The 23,916-nt window shown below is 46.0% G+C and overlaps 1 protein-coding gene across 1 annotated transcript in view; it reads left to right on the top strand.

Moving 5' to 3' along the window:
* The first annotated feature begins 731 nt into the window (after nucleotides 1-731).
* The window catches only part of IL20RA (interleukin 20 receptor subunit alpha), a 37,848-nt gene continuing 14,663 nt past the window's right edge, over nucleotides 732-23,916 (top strand). The window contains 2 exon segments of the mRNA XM_070557320.1: nucleotides 732-1,185; nucleotides 22,029-22,164. Coding sequence (XP_070413421.1) covers nucleotides 22,088-22,164 — 77 coding nt within the window. The 5' untranslated portion in view covers nucleotides 732-1,185; nucleotides 22,029-22,087.

The following is a 23,916-nucleotide window of genomic DNA, read 5'->3' as shown; positions in this document are numbered from 1 at the left end:
AAAAAGGGATTCTGAGAAGGAGACAAAGCAAGCAACTGCAGGAAGCAGCTGCCAGCCCTGGGGCTGGAGAAACCAAGGGAAGGCGGGCTTCATCCGGGAAGAGGAACCCAGGGACCTGGAACAGCAGCCTGTGAGAACGGGGCGGGCAGCCCCGGCTGTGCCCCTGAGGGGTGCGATGAGGCCGATTCTGGGGGTTGAGGAAGCGGGAAACCAGCACCAGAGCAGCTGCCCCTGCCGGGGGAGGGCCACTGTGACAGACGGGGCGCAGCAGGTCCTTCCCTCCGCCAGCCCTCAGTCCTCCAGCGCCCCTCACCCGCCGTGGGGGAATCTACGGGACCGGCGACACACCAGACGTGTGGTTTGTGGGGTCCCGGGTTCTGCCTCGCTGAGCCGAGTCGCAGCCAGAGGGACAAGCTGGCCTGGACTCACCCTGTTCGCAGTCTTTCCGGCGAGGAGGAAGAAGCCTACTGAGGGGACTCTGAAAATCCTGCCCATCCTCTCACCCCCTCCCACCAAAATCGCTTCTTTTTTTCATTTCGCGAAGATTCTTTTTTCTAAGATAAAGGTAGTTGACCTATTTTCGGGTCGTGTTTCTCCATTTGCATATTTGGAGACAGGTGTTGGTGTTCCCGAGGGAAAGAGCGGGCAGCCCTCCGCGGTAGGCGTTGGTTTCCGTCCTCAGGCCTGCCCAGCCTCTACCTGCCTCCCGAGGACCAGGCCGAGCCCGCTCGCTTCCTTCCACCGTTCCCACCTTTCTCAACAGCGCCCCGCCCTCCGGGGAGGAGGCGGCAGGACCCGGCCTGCGTGGACGCCGCCCCTCGGCTCTGCGCCCGTGTCCCGGTCTGCGACACCGGGCGACCCCAGACCGCAGGGGGATCGGGGAATCCCGCACGGCGCGTGGGGAGCGCCCACGGTCCCCGAGGGGTCTCCTTCCCCCCGAGCCTCGGGAGCGACCCCGGGCCTGGGGGCCGCATCGCCCCTCCGCCCGGACGGTGCCCAAGCTGAGACCGGCCTCCGTGCGCCGCCCCAGCCGGCCCGGGGACGGGGCGCACCCACCATGTGAAGCCCCCGCCCATGGGGAAACCCCGCGCCCCCGCGCCCCCGCCAGGGCGGACCGAGGGCCCCGGGCGCTGCTGCCGCCGCCGCTGGTGCTGCTGCTCGCGGCCGCGCGGTCGGGACGCGCAGGTAGGGGACGGCGGGGGCGCGGATGGGGCGCGCGGATGGCGCGGTTGGGGGACGCAGAGGGTTTCTGGGGGGCGGGCGTGAGGAGCGCGGTGGCTCGCGGTCAGCCTGCCGGATCCGCGGTCGCACTTCCCAGCGCGGGGGTCTCAGGTGGCGGCGGGAGGAGGTGGCTGGACGGCGGTGGCGACAGTGACCGCGCGCGACGCCCCAGCCGGCTGCGCAGCCCCGCGCCCAGGGGTCGGATCCGCGGGGCGCACCTGCCGCCTCCCGGGGACCCGGGGGCATCGGCTGGAACGCGGTCCGAGAGAGGCGGCCTTCCGCAGGGCGTCCCCCGGCCTGGGCGCGCCACGGGCACTGACGGTCAGGTACACAGAGGTGCTCTCTGCTTCCTCGGAAGTAAAACTTTCAGCTGATCCATGACAGAAGGTAATGTGTTTTATGTTTAAACTGCACCAACTGGAATCCAGTAAACCAGAGTGATTTGTTAACCTGATTGCTTTTTCCCTTCTGCATTTCTGGTATATGAGAAAAAGATTTTTTTAAAAACAAGATATCTGGAATTTTTTTTTTTAAACTACAGCAATGGGACCGGCCCGGTGGCACAGGGGTTAAGTTCGCACATTCTGCTTCGGTGGCCGGCGTTTCACTGGTTTCGATCCCGGGTGTGGACATGGCACCACTTGGCAAGCCATGCTGTGGTAGGCGTCTCACATATAAAGTAGAGCAAGATGGGCACAGATGTTAGCTCAGGGCCAGTCTTCCTCAGCAAAAAGAGGAGGATTGGCAGCAGATGTTAGCTCAGGACTAATCTTCCTCAAAAAACAAAAGAAAACAAAAACGATAGCAAAGCTGCCCAGAATCCTGTACTTTGCAGAGCCTTGGTTCAGCCCTCTTTGCTTTTTAACCCAGAGCTGACCAGCAGCGAGTGCGGAGTGCCAGGTGTCCGCCAAAGGGCCGCGGCTCAGTGCTCAGAACAAAGGGTGTTTAGTTCAGTTCGGTTACAAAGGCAAGGAAAGTGTGCGTATGGATTTTGGAGAGATCTTTGAACAATAGATATTATTCACAAAAATGTTTCTCTTCTAACTCCTAGATTTACCGGAAGCTTTAGTTTTGTCTTTTACTATTCCTGCGTAAGCTGGATGGGAAGAAACGACTCCTGTCTTATGCACATATCAAACCTTCAACCAACAGATGTGAATTTGCTTGCTCTATTTTTAATCAAAGAGAGAAATAATTGGGTTGGGAGGCTGACATTAGAAGGTAGTGATATTCTTGGCTTCAAAGCAAAATTTGGGAAAAGAAGAAACTTGTCTGATCCATGAAATTCAGAACATCTTTGATGCTCCCTCAGGGCAGACACGACACACACTCTCACCTCCGCTCTGTAAACTCTCCAGGCACAGAAGTTTCACTGGAAGTGCATCCCTGTCGCTTGTCAAACTCTACCCTGTTGGCCCCTTCCCAGGTCTAATTCCTCGGTGAAGATAAAGAACCGCCGTCAGCGTTGTAGAAACAGGCATTCCAAGCCAACGAGGGAGTGGGAGAAGATGGCTTCCCAAGGTCATGTGTCCCTCTCCTCAAGCCCTTCAGCGGCCTCCGCTGCTCACAGAATACTTCTGAATTCTGCTACCAGGTCCCACGTGGCCCGCGCCTGCCTGTCCCTCCAGCCTTACCCACACCCCTGCGGGCCTGCTGTCCTGGCCGTTTCCAGCTCCCAGAGCAAGCCGACCCGCTTCCCACCTCAGGGACTTCGTGCTGGCACTTCCCTCCTCCAGAAGGCCCCCAGCCGTCTGCTACCTGCTGTCCCCAGCTGACTCCTGCTGGGATGTGCCATCTCACCTCCAGTGTGCCTCCCTCAAGGAGATCTTCTGCAAAGAGGGAAAAAATAGAGAGTTTATTATGTCTGTCAACAATGAGCCTAACTTTAGTTTTGAAGCTTTAGAACGCCATCTCAGTATTACTAGACCTCTATGCGTAGGTCTCATGCTAGAACCAATGTGCTGTGATTACCACGGTGAGGACATTTGTTCAAGTGTCTTCCTTAATTTAAACATAGCGGCACTGGGTGTTTTATTTCACTGAGAAGTTGTTCCAGGACATACGTCATACACACACATGATTCAGGTGAACTAATTAAACTTTTGTTATTTTCTTTTTTAACTTTGACTTTGAACTAATTTGAGTCTTGCAGAAAAGTTGCAGAAATAGTACAGAGTTCCTAGTTCATCCCCTTAACCCAAGGAACATCCTAGCCTAGCCTGGCCTGCCTCCTGCGTGCTCAGAACACTTTCACGAGCCTACAGTTGGGCAAAATCATCCAACGCAAAGCCCATTTTATAATAAAGTGTTGACTATCTCATGTAAATTTCACTGTACTGAAAGTGAAAACGGAATGCCTGGATGGGTACAGAACGTTGTTAGTGTGCCGGTGGTTCATCCTCATGACTGCAGGGCTGACAGGGAGCTGCACAGGCTGCCGCTGCCCAGCATCCTAACAGAGGATCACACACACATCGCTAGCCCGGGAAAAGAGCACAATTCACAGTTCCAAGTATGGTTCCTACTGAATGCGTACAGCTTTTGCATCATCATAAAGTCAAGAAATCCTAAGGCGAACCATGTTAAGTTGAGGACCGTCTGTCATGCCCTTTCTCGGTCCCAGGTTCCAGTCCAGGATTGCACGTTACGTGAAGTCGTCACATCTCCTTCAACTCCCCAAACTATGCTAGTTCCTCAGCCTTTCTTTGCCTTCATGACCTTGACACTTTTGAAGAGTTCTGGTTAACTCTTCCTTAGAATGCCCCTAATTTGGGTTCATTTGAAGTTTCCTCATAATCAGTGTGAGGTTATTCCTTTTGAGTAAGAATACCACGCAAATCGTGTTGTCTGTCTCAGTGCCTCAGATCAAAGGGTTTCTGAGGCCAGTGTGTCTTCCTTTGGAGATGATAACTCTGATCACTTGGTGAAGGTGGTGTCTGCAGGGTCTCTCACAGGTACAGTCATGACTTTTCACTTTGTGAATAATGAATATCTTGTGGGAAGGCACTTTGACATCATGCGAATACCTTGTTTCTCCTCAAACTTACATCCACTGATTTCAGTATCCAGCAGTGGGTATTGACTGCAACAACTATTATACCCAATGGTGATTTTTATTTCACTCTTTCCTTCTCCATTTATTTTATTTATTTAATTTTTGAGGAAGATTAGCCCTGAGCTAACATCAACTGCCAATCATCCTCTTTTTGCTGAGGAAGACCGGCCCTGAGCTAACATCCGTGCCCATCTTCCTCTACTTTATAAGTGGGATGCCTGCCACAGCATGGCTTGGTAAGCGGTGCACAGGTCCGCACCCAGGATCCAAACTGATCTGAACTGGCAAACCCTGGGCTGCCAAAGCGGAGCATGAAAACTTAACCACTACACCACCAGGCGGGCCCCAACAGTCTCCATTTATTAACTGGAATTCTACTGCAAGGAAGAGCTGTCCTTCTCCCCCATTTATTTATTCATTTATTTGTTTAAATACATCAATATGGACTCACAAATATTCAGTTAATTTTTTGAGTTATAATCCAACACTATCATTATTAACTTTCTTGCTTAAATTGTTCCAGCTTTGGCCATCAAAGTCTCTTTTAGTTTGGCGCCCATGTCCTTTCAATAAGCCTCGTTCCTTTTGAGCACTTTCTTACTGTCCAGCACCACAGAATGTTCCAGGCTCATCTTGGATTTCCCCTCCCCCAGGCCTGGAACCTATCACTTGCCCAGGGAGCTCCAGCTGCTTCTACTGGGAAAGGGTGGTTAGAAACCAAGATCTGGGTGCCAGTCGTGCTCATTGCTGCTAGAATGTTGTTTCTAGGCTCTCTCAGCAGACAGAGCTGGGGATGATAAATATGCTCACTAACCCAGTCCTCCTCACACACCTAAATTTCTGTCTCTTTCTCTCTTGTGTGTGTATGTGTGTGTGTGTATACAAGACGATGCTCTTACACTGGTACTTCTGATTCTGATCCAACAGCACAAGGCTCATTGTGTCCTTCCTTATTCGTAGCTTCTTTCTCCAACAGTGAGGAAACCCAGATGTCATTATCTGTAATGGATTTTCTTATTTGTTGAACTCTGGCATAGAGTAGTCTTGGAATTGCTAACCTGTGCTCCTGTGAGATGCGCATTCCCTAACTGAATTGTAGCCCACACGTACAGTTCTTGGCTCTTCAGCTTTGTGACATCCAAAGTCCCTCAGAGCAGCCGGTGTTTCCTTCACCTCCTTTATGGTGGGTGTTGCTATCCACTTATAATAGGGTTAGGTTCATTTGTTACTGTGTGCATTTCAGTTTGGGTTCCTCCAGACGCTAGCCGGTCTTGTCTGTTGATTTCTGGGTATTTGAAGGGTGTGTGAAACATTGCTGTGGTTTGAGTCAGAGCTGCACAAACGGGACGCTCCCTCCTCATCCCTCCGCCCTGGTTCCCCTTCTGCGCACCTGCTGCAGGTAGCTGTCTCCCTAGCTCCCGCCTTACCCTTCCGGTGTGTCTTTTGCACCAGGCAGCAGATGCGTGTGTACTTTCTCATACCCCTCCTTTCTCATAACATGTGGCATCCTAGACATACTCTTCTACACTTTGCTTTTTTTGACTTACCAAGATAGTTGTTTTCTGCTTCACGGAGCACTCATCCTCAAATAGACCTGACCATACCGGACAAATTCATTTCAAAGCTAAATAATTTCCAGATTTATTTCAACACAGCATGACAACCCCTTGTTTTAAACATGTTACATGCTAATGGCTAAGAGCCAGGTCTGAATCTGGGTTCCCTTGTGCAGCTCACACAGGATTTGCCCACTCAAGGGTCCTTTTCTTCCAAAAGGCTGGTCTCCTTTTCCAGCTTCTCTCCCCTTGCCTCTGGAGCAGACAGGAGGTGATTTCTCGTATATTTGCACGGCCTCCTCAGTTACCAGCTGGAGGCCCGGCCCCAGCCTCTCTGGGGGGCGTCACGCACCCGAGGCCCCAGTGTGTGGCTGCAGGTCTCACCAACCACACTCTTCACAATGTGTGCTTCCACGGCAAGAACCATTCAGCTTCCTGTAGAACAAACTCCACTCAGGAGAGGCAGCGTTGGCTCCCCAGAGAGCAACTGAGGGGACAGGCTGCCTGCGGGAGGGGGTGGGGTTCCGGAACGAGGGAGTAAGGACGAGGCAGGAGCGAGGCTTCTCTGAGTGCTGTGCCCCTTTGTGTAGCCCTGACTCTCAGAGCCGCAGGTGGAACACATTCTCCATTTAAGCCTGAACTTTGCACAAAGATAAAGACAATAGCCAGATGGAACTATTAGTGCTATAAAATTAATACTTTTCCACAGAAAACATTTCCACAGAAAACATTACCTATTTTTATAACACTTTAATAGAACAGCATATCTATGTGTTGCCTTTTTTAGTGCTTGGCATAGTACTTTTCACAAAATATTATCTAGTAAATTTTTATCCTTTGATTAAAAGCGCTTTTCGTTATTTACATAATATTTTTTAAATGACTTTCCACTTGCATTTTTTTCTTCAATGTACGATTTTACCAGGCATCATTGACACGTTTACCTCTATGATGATTTAAAAAAAGACATTTAGGAATTAACTGTAGCCTAAGGTAGCACACATTTTAATAAGTGAAATCATTTTATTGATCTTACTTATAAAATTACACACACTATAATTGTAATGTTCTGACAGCATTTTTACTTTTTCTTGGTCCTTTATAATTATAAATTATATTATATTAAATTATATATTATATATTATATTAAATTATAAGTTATAAATTCATAATTATTTGACACAAAAGCTGACATCAGAAAAGTGAATCAAATCACTATAATCAATTCTCAGATGTGTCAATTACATATAAAATTGGAGAACACAGCATTTGGGAAAAAAATGCTGGCTGAAGACATTAAATCCAATGCCTCTGCCTTATCTTTCAGAATTCCTTTGCTATAGGAGCCGGGTTGCCAGGACCTTAAAATCCCGTGAGCAGCTCTCTCTTGATTCTCCTCTGCAGCGTTCCTTCCACGTCGTTACCTGTCTGCCGTTTGAGCTCCTCTCATCCCAGAAAACTCTCTACCCAGCCCCAAGGCAGGATGCCCTGTCATCACAGACTCGAGCTATTCCACTGCTCTTCCACGTGATGAGCTAAGTCCTGATCTCTTTAATGCTGGTCCTCACTCGAAGCTGATGGAGCACACAGAGCAAGCTATTTCCATCGCTGAATGCATCCGTCACATTTCCTGTGTGTCTTCTTTGCTCTCAGTTATGTCACACCAGGTCCCTGTCTCCCCCGGTCTCTTCGCTATGTGTGTGTCTGGTTTGTCCATGAGCACTCAGGCTGACTCACTGTAGGTCACGCTGAGATGGCCGGCCTGCCACATTTAAACACCACGCCTGGGGCGTTTGTCCTTAAACGATTCAGCATCAGGTTCCTGGGGAATGCAGGACCTGACCCCTCACCGAAACTCAGAATTTCGTGTTAACACAATTTCACCTTGTGGAGGTGGTTTTCTTTCTATTGGCTCCTCAGAACTTAGGAAACGGAAGTATGGCATGTTTTATCTAGAACTTGTGATGTCCGAGATGGTGGTCTTTAATGCAATTAAGACCACTCTTTTCTGGAAAGAAAATTCATATTGATTATAAATATTATCCATTCAAAATTGGTTCTGTTTTTTGAATGTGGCGATCACTGCGTTGCATGTTGAGCCACCAAAACGATGTCCACACAGCCACTTCAGTCACCTTGTCCACTGCTTGACCAGTGCCAGCTCACGTCCAGCACAGAGAACAGGCACACTGTGTCCTACACAGATGTGTCAGTAACTTTTCCTTGTACTTCTTGATTCTCGACGTGTCTGCAAAGTTCCGTTCCATAGAGCTACATTTCTGTTTTGAGGATGTGAGATATTTCGTCAACTGCATCCACCTGGGTAAAGCACTTGTTTGCATTATTTCCCCCATTTCCATTGCCTTCTCCTCAACTTTGCAGATATTTTTTCCCCTATATCAATCCCCTCAGCTTTACTTTCGGTGACTTGGCAGCCCTTAAAGCATTCATTCTTCTCTTCCCTAAATATTGTGTTCATTTCTGAGGAACGATACCTACTGCATTGGTTTCCTAAGGCTGCCATAAATAACGTAAATATGATCTCACGGTTTTGGAAGCTAGAAGTCTGAAATGAAGGTGTTGGCAGGGTTGATTCCTTCTGAAGGCTGGGAGGGAGCATCTGTTCCAGGCCTGTGTTAGCTTCTGCGGGTTGCTGGCAGTCGGTGGCGTTCCTTGGCTTGTTGATCATCACTCCAGTCCTCGGCCTCCACGTGGTGTTCTCCGTCTCTTCTCGTAACCTTCCCTTTGTGCACGTCTTCATTGTGCCCCTTGGGGAAGTGGAGGCAGCAGGCAGGGGTCTGAGGAGAGTGAGCCCCTCCGCTGAAGGAATGTAAACCTCACCGGCTTTATTACACACCCATCGATGGCTCCCTCCCCTTTGTTTATGTTGAGGTCTAATTGATATGTAACATTACATTAGTTTCAGGTGTACAACATAATGATTTGGTATTTGCATATATTGCAAAATGGTGGCTCTCTCTCATGTTCAGATCATGCAAAGTACAAGAGAAGACCTCTTCTCAGCCCTCAACATTCTCAGGGGAGCCTTTCAGGGGCGACACTTCAGCAAGTTTCCCTTTGGCAGTGGACACGGACCAATCAACGTGTTGAGGAGAACTGCTTCACGGACTGAAACAGTAGCTTTCCCCACTCAACCAGCCAAGCCCACGGATCCTGCTCACCGCCCTACAAGTCTCTGAGGGTGTGGTGGGCGTCCCAGACTCAGCTGTGTCCTCTGAAAGAAATATATTGAAATCCTAACCCCCAGGACCTCAGAAAGTAATCTTAATTAGATAGAAGGCCTTTACAGAGGTAATCAAGATACAAAAGAGGGCATGAGGATTGGCTCTAACCCAGTAAGCCTGGTATCCTTATACAAAGGGGGAATTCAGACACAACGGACTGGCAACAGATGTTGGCTCAGAAGCCAATCTTTAAAAAGAATAAGTTAAAATGTAACGTGACACAACGTGACTTTTAAATAATCTTCCTTTGAGCACTTTTCATTCATTCATTCATTCAGTGTCATTCATTCATACATATCAGGAACTGTCCAAGGTGTTGAGGTGAACAAGAAAACAAAGTCTGTTTCTTCATGGAGCTTTTAGTCTCAGGTGATTAAGGTATAAGTGCCACAATTGAGGAAACCGAGCTTCTTTAGAAGCTCAGAACAAGGCAACTGAACTAATCCAGAAGTCAGGCAAGACTTCCTACTAAAAGGGCCCTTTAAACTGAGACTTACGAGAGTACACACACGCGCACACACACACACACACAGTCGTGAGTCAACTAAAGACAGGGATGCCCTCCGAGAAATGCATCATGAGCTGATTTCGTGATTGTGCGAACATCATAGCATGTACTTACACAAAGCTAGGTAGTATAGCCCACTACATACCTAGGCTCTATGGGGCTAATCTTATGGGACCACCATAGTATATGCAGTCCGTCATTGACCAAAACATCATGCAGTACATGACTATATTATATTATATATTGTATTATATATATTATAAATGTGATATATATATCACATCACATCTACTCTACTTGAGAAGAAAAGATGCATTATAAAAGAAATGAGATGTCCAAGTAAATGTCTTACTATGAATAAATACTTCAAACACTTTTAGGAAAAAACATAAAAGTTCAATAAATAGTCATAGGTAGGCTGCCATCAATACTACGTAAAATAATTGTAATTCACTATAAATCCAGATCTTTTCCATTTATAATAATGGCAAGAAAATAAAGCTATTCTGCTGTAATCATATTCTATCTATAAATTACCAGGTAGTTCATATTCCTTTTTCACACCTACATTTCTTTCTTAGAAAACTACCAATCAGCAAACAAAACCCAACAGCGAATAACACAGGCCCCTGGAAAGGAGGATTTTTCTGAGGGTGGTTTTTCCAAGTGGGTGGGAGTCGGGAGGTTTGTAGCATCAAGAAGTCACTGTGGTCTGCGGCTCTTGGCAATACTGAATCAAACCACAGGCAGTTATCAAAGGCATAGTTGTTACCGTGTGGTTTTCTGAGACAGGGCTGGTGTGCTAGGTGCTATTTCCCACTTCCTGAATCAGCAGTGCTCTAAAGGCTGTCAGCTGTACTGCAAGAGCAAAGAGAATGTCCTAACTGATTGGTTCTCTGGGTGGTTCCTGGAGACGTTCCACCTGGTAACATCCAGTGTTACCAGTGCCACGATGCCTTTGACTCTTCTTTTTGGGTGGCCTCTTCATTGTTGCTCAGCTTTTATCCTGACCAGTGTTTGTTTTTACATCTTTCTGGAGGGATAAGTACCTCGAAGGGCTGATCTTCAGCAGGGTCTATGCACCATGTGGAACACCCTGCATTTTATTGCATTTAGTTGCCCAGCTTTATCAAGGCATAACTCCACCCTGAAGAGGTCTGATCCTAGCCCCGGTCACTCTCAAAAACATTGAAGCATCTACTTGTCACTAGGGAGGAGAGTTCGCCTACTGAAACATACCTGGCCTTTCGGGCAGCGTTGTCCATGACTCCTGCACACTCCCGTCTCCATCGTGCTCGACTGGGAATCTGAGATCACACTGTCAACCTCATTTGCCTCAAAATCCCAACTAACAATGAGCAGAAGTAAACACCATTAATTACTTCCACATCCCCACTACCTACTGATTTTTAAGGCTCTCTTACTTTTTCTGTTAATGTTTTTCTCACACTTTTATCTTACTGATTTTCTCTCTGAAAATTTCAAGTGATGGAGATACTAATGGAAGAATGGCATTGCTTCTGTGAGGATAAAAAGAACTAGTTGTGAAGGTGATTTGGAAAACAAAGTGGATGATGTGTGTTGATATTTAATAAATACCCATTGATTGGACTTGGAGTTCCCACCAGCTGCTCTTTCCCATACCTCCTTGGTCCCAAATGGTTTGTCTTCGATTCTGTTCTTTCTTTCATCTTTTCCTTTCGGAGGCAAGTTATCAAGTAGTAGAGACTCCAACACACGTTCGATCTACTTTTCCACAGTTACTGTGATATTTGTTATTACCAATCAAGACACTTTGGAGACTAAAAAACATGGGGGAAATCAAGTCCTGGCTTTCCAAAAGCTAATTTCTAAAAAGGACGGGAAGGGAAGACATTCACGAGGTAGTGGGACTGGTTTTCTAAAAAACAGGCTGACATGCACACACTCATAATGGTATCTTCAAAATAGGCATTTTTGAAGGCTATACACAAAAATCTCACAGTGATTTATTTCTTAAACTCCTGTTTTCAGAGTTCCAGATAGACTGCACACGAGTCAGAATGACCCATTAAGTGGAGGTGTGGCGTAATTTTCAGAAGCATTCAAAGCCGCTTGGTAATCAAGCTGGGAAATGCTATGTTGGGCAAAAATAAGGTGAGCCTATACAAAAGATGAGATGGAATTTTTTGCATGTTTATAAACTACCTCAGAAGACACTTGCAGTTGAAAGAAAGCATGCCCCAGTGCCATGAGCTGAGCAGCACCCTGGGAATAACTGTAAACCCTCCTGGGGGATTCTTGGAAGATGCACGCTCTCTTTGATGGGTAAACTCCAATGTATTTATTTTAAAAAGTAGTCTCTACTCTTAATTCCTACTTGCTATCAAGTACCAACAGTAATATTCAGACACATGTTTAAGCACATTGATTTACTTATTCGAGTGTTATAAAGAAATAACACCCCTGTTTGACGTGTGCATACCTCATCCGTGTAAACCTTCACATTCCTGGTAGGGAGATCGTGTATTGATGGATTGTGTCTCAGATTCGAAACTATCTGCTCCAGGGCTGTGTGTTTCTGCCCTCCACTGCGTATCAGTTTCTATTTCTAGCACACAGGACATGCCCAGCACCCATCTTGAATGAATGGTATGACTGTGTACAGGTCCACCAGGAAAAGCGTCAGAGAAGAAGAAATACTCGGGTTTTCCTCATTGTATTTCTTTTCTCTCTCCTTAGAAGCTATCATCTGTAACATGCAAAATTTATAACAAGTAGACAATCCCTTCTTCCCACAACACTGCTCTTTGGAGCGTTTCCTAAAGGCAGCAGGTGTATCCTAGTAGAGAGAGTCTTGGGCATCAGCATCCACTGAATAGCTGAATAACCAAGTCATTCAGCCTCTCTGGGCCTCTGTCTATTCAGTGCTAAAATGAGAATAGTAGCCGTGGAAGACAATACTGAGCTAGTGATATTGAGCTCTCTCTTTGTGCCCGCCACTGTTCTACGAGCTCTCTATAGAGAATCTCATGTAATCATCCCGACAAGCCTAGGAGGCAGAGAGTATTCTTTCATTCTTCAAATTAGGAAATTGAGGCCCAGCAGTTAAATAACTTATTACAGGCAAACAGCTGGTTAGTGATGGAGCAGGGAGCGGGTCCCAGTGTGCCTTAGAGCCTTTGTTCTCAGAACTTCTCTTTGATCTACTCACGCAAACAATTAGAAGCAATGAGATGGGACAGGTGGCAGCACCCAGTACAATGTGCAACATTATTACAGGGAAAACTGAGCAGCACACACCTACAGCAGTGAGCGGGCAAAGAATAGGGGAATCTTAGTGGGGTGGGTGGCCAGGGGAAGAGAATGAGTTCAAAGGAACTGATGTTAACACCCAATCATGCTCTCTCCCTTAGAGAAGACAGCTGTGTGTCTGTACTCCAGTAAATTGTCCCGGAATCATGTTTAAGTGCTGTTTAGGCAACTGACTTTTTAAAGGCACTTGATATATAATTCGGGGGCAGAGGAGGAGAGAGGAGTTAATATTTTTCAAGAGAAATAGTTGATTACTTGAGACAAAAGAAAATGTGCCGTCCCTGTCGGCATGGTGATGTTGAACAATGCTCAGATGGTCCATTTGGAGGCTGCCATAGTGCTTGGCTCCCCTTTGCTTGTGGGTAGGATGAATTATTTACAACTTTTGCTTCCTGGAGTTGGTTAATTGCCTTCAGGTGCCTTTTGCACGTCAACAGTTTTTAACCTCGTTCCCCATGATAGAAAATTCATTCAGGAGGTAAAGTCTCTTTTTGGTCTTAGAAGCATATTAAGGTATTTTCTTATTTCAAAAGACTCTTGAAATATGTCACAACCACTTGCCATGGACTACTATTCCTTCACTAGAAAACATCTGTTGAGTGTCTTCTGACCGTGCTAATCTCTGTGTATAGTGAGAGTTTACCGAGGTGGTCCAAGCTATCCAGATTTGGCGGTTCAGGCTGTTCCTCCTCATTCTGGTGCTCACGTGAATCTGGGTCCTGCCCTGTCGCCATGATTTGTGTGAGCCCCACTGTCCCTGGCTAGTTCTGTTCAAAAGCATTTATTTGCCAGGCACTGGGGACACAAAGCCTCTTTATAAAGCACAGTGCCAACGTCGAACGGCTCAGAGCCTCGTGAGTCCTTGGCTCTGCTCCAGCTTCAGGGGGACAGAGGGGCTGGGGGCCTGGAGGCTTTCTCTGGACAGGGCGAGGCAGGACTTCCTCAGTGCTGAGGTTCCCTTAGTCATGAGCTTGAGAAACTGGGACAGCCTCAAAGGGGACATCCCCAGGAGTGGACACCTTGACTGTCCAGCCCCTTGCAGTCTGGTTGCTTTCCTCACCGTGGATGAATGTGTGGTCCACAGCGAGAAGGTGGGAACATCTCAGCCCCAAAAGAGAGAGGTCTGGGTAACCACAGACTGATCCCCTGGGCTCTTTGTGAGCTCGCTGTGAAAACCTCACCCCTCTTTTTGCAGGGAAAGATTCGCCCTGAGCTAACATCTGTTGCCAATCTTCCTCTTTTTTAAAATTTTTTCCCCTCCCCAAAGCCCCAGTATGCGGTTGTGTATCCTAGTTGTAAGTCGTTCTAGTTCTTCTATATGGGATGCCGCCACAGCATGGCAACCGACAGGCAAGTGGTGGGAAATGAACCCAGGCCACCAAAGGGATGAGAGTGCCGAACTTTAACCAGCAGGCCGTCAGGGCGGGCTCCTCACCACTTTGCTAGTGCTCAGCAGGCACTAATGTATGCATCGGCTTTTCCCACAGTATGATGAAATGGAAATACCGTTTACTGACAGGCATATAATTAAAACTGCAACCTACTTAGATGAAGACCTTAGTATTAGCTTTGAGGCAATTAGGAAGATGTCACTTGCCATTTCACTACACCTAGGGACCTGTATACAAGGTAACTTGGAACTAGTGTAGCAGCCACATTTTATAAAACTCCGCTATTGAAGTTGTCACAGATTTACCCATTTCGAATGTCAATTATCTACTCTATTAAGGACCCAAGAGTACACACAGGACTTCCTCCTTATGATGTGTAATGTAGGGGAGGCTGGGCCAGAACACTTTCCCAAAGAGTAAGATATAACAAAAGGAAAATAAATCCTGAGAGGGGACACTAATCTAAAGGATGTGGCTTACAAGAGATAACTGACCAATCGTCACTCGGAAGTTCATTAAGTGGACACCTTGTCAGCCCCTCTCAGTTCTGTTAGGGCAGAAGCCATCTTAAATGCTCGCAGCTCAAGGGGGCATCATCGTCTCCCTCCATTGCTCAAAGGCCACACCCTGGTCAGGAAAGGTTGAAGGGAACCCAGAAGTCTTGCTCCTTTCTGAGGTCTTCTGAGTTCCATTTTCTCTTCAAAGACCAGCCTCCCAGCCAGATGACTGTTGTCAGGACATCACAGCATCATCATGTCGTTAAAATAGTACAAGCCAATATACATTAAATGGACACACATGCTGAGGAACAAGGAGTCTTTTAGTTCCAAGAGATACTATAGGAGGAAGGCAGGAAACAGCAGAGCCACTCAGGGTGTTGCAGGTAATTTGGTGTGGCTGGTGAACACGGTGCATTTGGCAGAATTGCGATAGGAGAGGCCAGGCCAGACCATGAAGAACCTTGTGTACCAACCGAAGCTGTGAAGGTGCAGCACTCCCGGAAATGAAACTGTGCGCCGAGCTGACAGCTTTATGATTTGGGATGTGCAATCAAAGGACCATCAGAGAAAAGGAACTGTACTTCCAGGCCATATATCTACATGAACAAAAATGCTTTTGTTACCGTAAATTGGCACTCGACTTCTGATAGCCACGTAGGTGTGACATATTTTCACTTTGGCATTGGTTAAATTATCTTATCAGGCCTGGCAGGTTAGAAAAATGACTTATCTCATCGGAATGTTTATTCAGGAGTGTCTTTATGTTTTCTAAACTAGAAACAGTGCCTAAAAACTTTGCAAAGATCAAAAAACCAAGAAAATATTAGTTATCGATTGTGGTTTTTTTAAATGTACCATTTCTCCTCCTTTAAGAAAAGTGCTAATTCTGTTTTTTACCACTTCTTTGCATCACCAAACAGATGACAGGGCAAGCATTCCTTGAGAAATCCTCGTCTGTTCACTCGGCTTCACAGCCCCGAGTCCTCTGACCAGTGAGAGCCCTGCAGCTGTGCCTCGTCAGGAGCACCTGGTGTTTCCGTCGCAAACACAGGAATACAGAGCTCGGAGCCGCCCGCCCACCCCGTCCCCACAGCCAGCAGCTGGGAAAGCTCAGCCTCCTCACTGGGGCTGCTGCAAATGGTCTTGCTGGTGTCTCAGTCCTATTCTTGCCCCATCCAATCTTTTCTCCCCTCAGTAGTGAAGTAATCCATTTGAAATATAAGTAGGCTCATGGCTTCCCCTGCTTCAAAGACTCCAATATGTTCCCGCTGAATTTCAGTTATAATCCAAATTCCTTCCCAGGGTTTATGAAGACTGGGGACCAAGCCACTTCGTCCTTCTGTTTCGTCGTGGCCACTCTCCTCTCCTCACTTTTTCCAGTTACACTGATCATTCGACAGTCCAAGGACATTGTCTCTTTTGATGGGCTCTTTCCCATCTGGGGGTCTCTGCCCTCCCACCCCACAGCTGACTCCTCAGAGCCTGTCTTAGTAGGTTCTGTGACCTGCTGCTCCAACCTCATTCCTTTCCAGAGCCTCATCACCAAATCTGTAGGTACATCTTGGTTTCTTTGTTGCCCTGTTGACGGTGTCTCTCTCCCACTAGTTGGGAGCTCCGTAAGGGCAGGAGCGTATCTCTTTGTTCGCCCTTAGACAGCCACATCGTAGCACCTGTCTCAGTTTCCTGGAGCTGCCCTAACAAAGCACCACAAACCGGATGGCTTAGAACCACAGAAATTTGTTCTCTCCCAGTTCTGGAAGCTGGAAGTAGGAAACCAGGCGTGTGCAGGGCCGCGCCGTCTCTGAAGCTCTGGAGGGTGCTGCTTGCTTCTTGCAGCTCCTGGGCGTCCCAGGCGGTCCTTGGCTTGTAGATGCATCACTCCGATCTCCCACCCGCAGTGGTGTTCCCCTGGGTCAGTGAGTCTTCACACGGCTTTCTGCTTACAAGGACACCAGTGGTACTGGGTCAGGGGCCTCGCTGCAGGAGGGTCTCATCTGAGCTAGTTCCGTCTGCAGAAACCCTATTTCCTAATAAGGTTGCATTCGGAAGTAATGGGGGCTAGGACTTCAATACATCTTTTTAGGGAGACATAACAGCACCTAATAAATATTAGTTGAATGAATAAACATGAAGACTCATGAAGTGATATTCCCCGTCAATGCAGGTGAGGTTGCCGTGGTGCATTCCGTACAGGAGATGAAGAACTGAAGGCCAAGGCAAATACATCTCCACATCCTTACGTTTTACTGTGGTTTCTCATTGACAGGGGGCCTGTCCTCAGCACTAAAGAGGCACCAGCACAGACCCAGCACAGCCTCCAGGAGTCCCCACCTTCGTAGTCGCCATCCACTGTCTGGGGGACGTGTTAAAGCAGGAGAGCATTCTAGGCGGAAATAAGAGAAAATATTCTGGAAGGAAAAAGAAAGAGCTTCCTGCTGCAAGATGTGGTGGGATCCAAAAGAATGTACTGACCAGATCAATGTATAATTTTTTTTAATATTTAAATTATTTTATATTTAATCTTAGAATAATACATGTTTTCTCATCAGTCTTGCCTTGCCTGTTTTTTTAATTTTTATTTTTTTTGGATGTACATCATATTTCAGATTCTGTATACATTACATCATGTTCACCACCCGAACACTAATTATAGTGCATCCCCTCACATGTGACCCTAATCACCCCTTTTGCCCTCCCCCCACCCCTTCCCCAATGGTAACCACCAGTCCAATCTCCAATGCTATGTGTTTTTTTTTTTTTGTCGTTTTTATCTTCTACTTATGAGTGAGATCATATGGTATTTGACTTTCTCCCTCTGACTTATTTCACTCAGCATAATACCGTCAAGTTCCATCCATGTTGTCACAAATGGCTGGATTTCGTCATTTCTTATGGCTGAGTAGTATTCCATTGTGCATATATACCACATCTTCTTTATCCATTCGTCCCTTTATGGGCACCTAGGTTGCTTCCAAGTCTTGGCTATTGTGTATAATGCTGCAGTGATCATAGGGGTGCAAGTATCTTTATGCCTTTGTATTTTCATGTTCTTTGGATAAATACCCAGCAGGGGGATAGCTGGGTCATATGGTAAATCTATTCTTAATTTTCTGAGGATACTCCATACTGCTTTCCATAGTGGCTGTACCAGTTTGCACTCCCACCAGCAGTGTACTAGGGTTCCCTTCTCACCACATCCTCTCCAACATTTGTTGTTTCCTGTCTTGTTAATTATAGCCATTCTGACCGGAGAGAGGTGATACCTCATTGTAGTTTTGATTTGCATTTCCCTGATAGCTAATGATGCTGAGCATCTTTTCATATGCCTGTTGGCCATCTGTATATCTTCTTTGGAGAAATCTCTCTTCAGGTCTTTTGCCCATTTTCTAATTGGATTGTTGGGTTTTTTTGTTGTTGAGCTGTACGAGTTCTTTGTATATTTTGGATATTAACCCCTTATCTGATATATGGTTTGCAAATATCTTCTCCCCATTCTTAGGTTGTCTTTTCGTTTTGTTCACGGTTTCCTTTGCTGTGCAAAGCTTTTTAGTTTGATGTAGTCCCATTTGTTCATTTTTTTTCTTTTGTTTCCCTTGCCCAGTCAGATTGCCTTGCCTTTGTTTCAATTCAGTTAAGGATTAGTTTGAAAGGGTAGCAGGTGAGTGAGAAGGCTAAGAGTGTGGGTTCTGAACCCAGTTCCTTCATCCCCTAGCTGTGCAAACTTGTGCAAGTTACCTAAAGTCTCTGTGCCTCAGTTTCTTCATCTCTATAATGGAGATGGCAATAAAAGTACCTTCCCCAGGGCTGTTATGAGGATTGGATGATTCAGATGTATAAAGCACGTCAGGGTCAGTTGCAGGGTGAGGAGTCCACAAATGTCAGCTACTGTTTGTATTATGTGCTGGTCAATTTACCTCATTTCAACTAAATACCGTAACATAAAGGTTTTCACAATATTTGTTGTGTTTTTTAAATCTTATGCAAACTGAATTTTATTCACATACTGTGTCTACTATTAAAGCAGAATCTCTTAGGCTGTCGTGAATGGGTCCCACTCTCAGCATTACCTTTAATCGTACTAAAGACCGTCCACGTCCTACCGGAGCCAGAACTGTGCAAGAGCAGGCAGCCCTTGTGAGTCTCCGTGCAGAAAGGTCGAGACTCACCATGGTGACAAATCATTAACACTCCACAGTCAACAAAACTGTGGTGTGATTTCCCCGTAATGTAGTCTTGCAGAGGAGGTAGAGACACATTTCACAGCATTCATGATAAAACATGTTTTCTTTTCAAGGAATAGAATGGTATGATGAAAAACTTTTAATGTTATTGTCACGTTATTAATTGCTTTTATTTAACCTATTATTACCAGAGTTTGGTAGCGTTTTGATAATGGGCACAGCATTTCTAGAGGCTTTAGACAATTACAAAACATTAATCAAAATGTCCCTTGACTCCATGGGCATTAATGATTGACAGCACATTCCAAAGCAGAGTTCACTGCAGAAGAGCAAAATTGCTTTGTTTCCTTGTGACAGTGACCAAGAAAATTAAATTAAATTAAAATGAGAAATCTATTTTTTTTATTCCAAGTTATTTCTTAAAACTTCTTTGGGTATGTTTTAGGCATCTTGAGAGTTCTGTCAGTTTTTTCTTCTATTAAAAGATGAGCAGGGGCCGGCCCGGTGGCGCAGCGGTTGGGTTCGCACGTTCCGCTTCTCGGAGGCCCGGGGTTCGCTGGTTCGGATCCCGGGTGCGGACATGGCACTGCTTGGCAGCCATGCTGTGGTAGGCATCCCGCGTATAAACTAGAGGAGGATGGGCACGGATGTTAGCTCAGAGCCAGGCTTCCTCAGCAAAAAGAGGAGGACTGGCAGTAGTTAGCTGAGGGCTAATCTTCCTCAAAAAAAAAAAAAAAGATGAGCAGAAGCCAATATTGTAGAAGATAAAGATTTGTGGATTAAACCTTGAAAAAGTACGCCTGGGGTCCGCCCTGGTGGCGCAGCGGTTAAGTTCGCACATTCCGCTTTGGCGGCCCGGGGTTCCCCCATTTGGATCCTGGGTGTGGACATGGCATTGCCTGGCACACCATGCTGTGGTAGGCATCCCACATGTAAAGTAGAGGAAGATGGGCATGGATGTTAGCTCAGGGCCAGTCTTCCGCAGCAAAAAGAGGAGGATTGACAGCAGTTAGCTGAGGGCTAATCTTCCTCCAAAAAAAAAAAGTATGCCTGGACTATAGTGTCTAAGATAACTTGTGTTTTACAGCTCTAACCACAAGTTGCCACAACCAGAACATCCTACTTCCTTATCAGCTAGTTCTGAGGAGCCATATTTGGTAATGTCTTCCATCCATAATATTATAATAAATGGTCTATTTTAGTGTTAGTTCTTGCAGGATACTAACCACTCTTCTTGTGTTGTGTCATCTAAACACGCAGAACACAGCATTTTAGATGTGGAAAGATGCTTGGAGTTTTTTGTTACAAGCGTTCCTCACTTTTGAAGGGTTGGGAAATACTATACTTCATGGCATTGCTTCCCCATGTTCTCTGTTTTGTCCTCAAAAATTTGATTAAAATTTAGAACCCAGTGATAGCACAGAGCAGTATTAAATCATTGATAATTACTCACTGCATATAACCTCCCGAAAAAGCCAATGCCAGATGAAATACAGTGGTTCCAAAGAGATGGCAGAATAGAAATGAGACGGGTGTCAGGTGGGTGTCCGTCTGAGAGCCTCGCTCCTCCTCCCACGCACACCCACACAGTGATCAGTTGGTAGTGCTTCTCTTTGGGTATTTAACTTTCTTCTTAAACATAAGACTGAGATATGAAAAAAATGATGAAGGTTAAAAGTGGGAGTCATTACAAATACAGAAAATATACACACACACAAACACACACTCAACCACCAATATTTTGGTGTCTCTGCCTCATGTTAAAGAGATTATTTTGGCTTAAGATCAGGGTCATGTTACAAAGTTTAATTCTAAAGTAAAGAATTTTTTCTTTCTTTTCATTTGGCTCGCGGAATTGCAATACATTGTCTAGAGCTGATCTTAGCCAAGGATTACCACAAGCATAAGGCTAACTCCTTTCTCTGACATTAGTCCCAGCTAATTTACACAAGAATTATGGGACGTTAGCCAACATTGGACCAGCCTTCAGCGACTTAGCTAAATTTTATTCCTAAATTTGATTTGCAATATCAACATTTGATGTTTTCCAAGTTCATTGACTGGAACGTGCGTGTGTGTGACAGGATAAGTTCTTCGTCAAATCTGTTTGTCAGCGAGTACTCTGTGGTCTCTCCAACAGTTTAAATTCATATTTTGCTTCTTACGTGTTACCACCGAATTTTCTCATTCGTTTTAATTCAGGAATCATCCTTGTTTTCATTTATAAAGTACCATCCTTCACTTTCCTTTTGTCCTCTTCTAACTTTTTGGTAGTTTCTCAATTCTTTGTCATTTCTCTATGGAGGATTTCTACAAATTAACCCTCTAGGATACAGTTTTTCTTAGAGCACAGTGTTGTGAACATATCTGTGTTTAATTTAAAAAATTATCTTCTTTCACTGGTTTCTTTTCTAATTATTGCTTTATTATATACTTTAGTAAACTAACCCCAACTCCTACCTCCAAAACTCTGGCCTTTCAGGGGCACCGATCCTAAATTTTACTTCTATATCTAATAAAGGGATTGTTTCAGTTATCTGCTGATATGCAATAAACTACCCCAAAACTCTGTGGTTTAGAACAATCGTTTGATTATTTCTCACAACTCCGAGGGTTCACGGGGCTCATGGATGGTTCCTCTGCAGGCCTCATTGCGAGTCTCTCCTGGAGTTTCAGCCTACGTTGGGGCAGCTGGAATGTTCCCAGGGACTTCATTCTGGCCCCTTGGTTGGAAGGCCGGGCTCAGCTGAGACCGCTGAAGCTCTCCCTCCTCACGTGGCCTCTTGACATGGTTTCTCTAGCAGGATAGCCCAACTTTTCACACGGCAGCTCAGGACTCTCCATGGAGCGAAAGTGGGAGTTGCCAGGCGTTCCTGAGGCTTAGTCCCAGGGTGGCTTCTGCCATGTTCTGGTGGTTGGAGGGCATCATGGGGTCAGCTCAGTTCAGTCTGGGAGGAGTAGCAGGCACGAGTCCGGGAAGGCACAGGTCATGGGGGCCATGTCTGGAGACCAGCTGCCACAGCGGTTATGTTTTCTTTTCTCCGCTGAGACTCCGAATCCACTCTCTTCCCTTCCAGTTCCCTGTGTCCATGCTGGTCTGCCTAAGCCTACAAATATCACCTTCTCCTCCATAAACATGAAGAACATCCTGCAGTGGAGTCCGCCAGAGGGCCTACAAGGAGCCGAAGTTACTTACACCGTGCGGTATTTCATGTGAGTTGTTTCTCTTCCTTTTGGTGAATTTACAAACCCGAGACTCAGGCTCCTGTTAATATGCAAAGAGAAACCATCTACTTATTGTAAATATGTTTGAAGCAAAGAAAGTTTTAGAGATTTCATGTTAGATTTTCTTTTTATGTTTTGTTAGATTAAATTAGAAAAGAGTTTCTTCATGGAGACAGAAGCATCAGGTGCTCAGGGAAGGGGAAGTTAGTTAAATGGAGAAAAGAAGTTGGTCAAAATGTGATTCTGTGGCTGAGCAAACAAGAAAATCCTTCTTCTCTGAAATGCCCAAACATATTGGAATTTTAGACATTTTAAAGTGGAACTCAGTGCAGCATTCTGTGCAACTAGCTGCTCCTGTTAAAGAGAGTCACGAATAGACATTTTCACTCCTCACCTCCCCCTCAAAACTCATTGCAAGCGAGAAGGATTGCAAAACAGTTGACAATGCCCATCTTCACAGAAAGGAAAGAATTGGCCACAACCCCAAGCCACAAACTATGAAGCATACCAGCCAAATATTGTGAAATCTGAAAGAAAACACTGCAGAGGCTGAAAGTAAACCTATACTTTCTCAAACTCCAAGAGTAGAAAATAATTTCACAGCAAGAAATGTCCCAGTGCTAAGAGGCTCACCTAACAATCTAAGGATATGGAATCCAAGGATTGCCACCATCAGAAACTGAGGAAAGGTCCCCACTGGGACAGCCCAGTTTGGTGCCACGAAATGTCAGAGAAGGAGGAGCTGAAGGGGAAATCAGTTTCAAGTGATGTCTCCATTGTAGAGACTCAGTCGCAGCCCAGGGAGGAGCCCCTCGTGAGACGGGAGCAGGAGGGAGGGCTGGTGGCGATGGCTGGGAGGCAGCTCAGAGAGGCCATGGCCTTACAGATGTGTCGGAGCCACATCAGCCTCTGCAGTCCAACCCTGAGGGGGGCAGGCTCCCTGACAGAGGGAGTGAGATTCGGTGAGCAGGTGTGTGACAGACCCTCACTCTTACACTCATTCGCCTGATATCCAGTAAGCAGCTAGCCCCATTCAGAGAGTCCCGCACAACATCTAGCCGTAATTACCAGAAGGGAAAGCCAAAAAAGGAGCACAAATTAAAAGTTTCTGAAAGCTTTCTCGTAGAAATAGGAGAAAAGTTCAGACAAATAATTGTCCATCGGTTGAGTCCATAAACAACATGATCTCTAATGGTAAAGCTCAAAGAAGAAATAACAATCAAAGAAGGGATTCTAAGACAAGAGGAAGAACTTTTTTTAAGCAAGTGGGCAGAGCTTAGGAAAAGGAAAATAAAAAACGTTATATAGAGATGAAAATCCTGTCACAGCTAAGTGATGGTAACAGCTGAACAGGTAATAATGACTATCTGGAACTGATAAATGCATGCTGTGTCTAGGAAAGAAGGACATCCTGGTGAAGTTATTGAACTCTAAGAAAATGAAATGACTCATGGTCATCCCACCAAAAGCAGGACTCAAGTGGCGAAGGATGGGGTGATTTCTGTCTGGCCACACTCAACGGAAGACAGTGATGCATCTTCTAAGGAGAAATAGGTGTGGCCTGAGCCTCTTATCAAGTCAAGATGTATTTTCAAGCAGGTAGAAAATCGGGATACACTTCCCCAAGACCTTCTTAAGGGGAGCAAACCACTAACTAAAGATAACATCTGGCTGACCGAGAGAGAAGGATGAGCCTCGACAAAGAGCTCAGTAAGGGCGGGATGAGGGCCGGGAGACCCG

Source organism: Equus przewalskii, chromosome 9 (genome assembly GCF_037783145.1).
Source record: "Equus przewalskii isolate Varuska chromosome 9, EquPr2, whole genome shotgun sequence".
NCBI lineage: Eukaryota > Metazoa > Chordata > Mammalia > Perissodactyla > Equidae > Equus > Equus przewalskii.
This window is presented reverse-complemented; position numbering and strand designations above follow the sequence as displayed.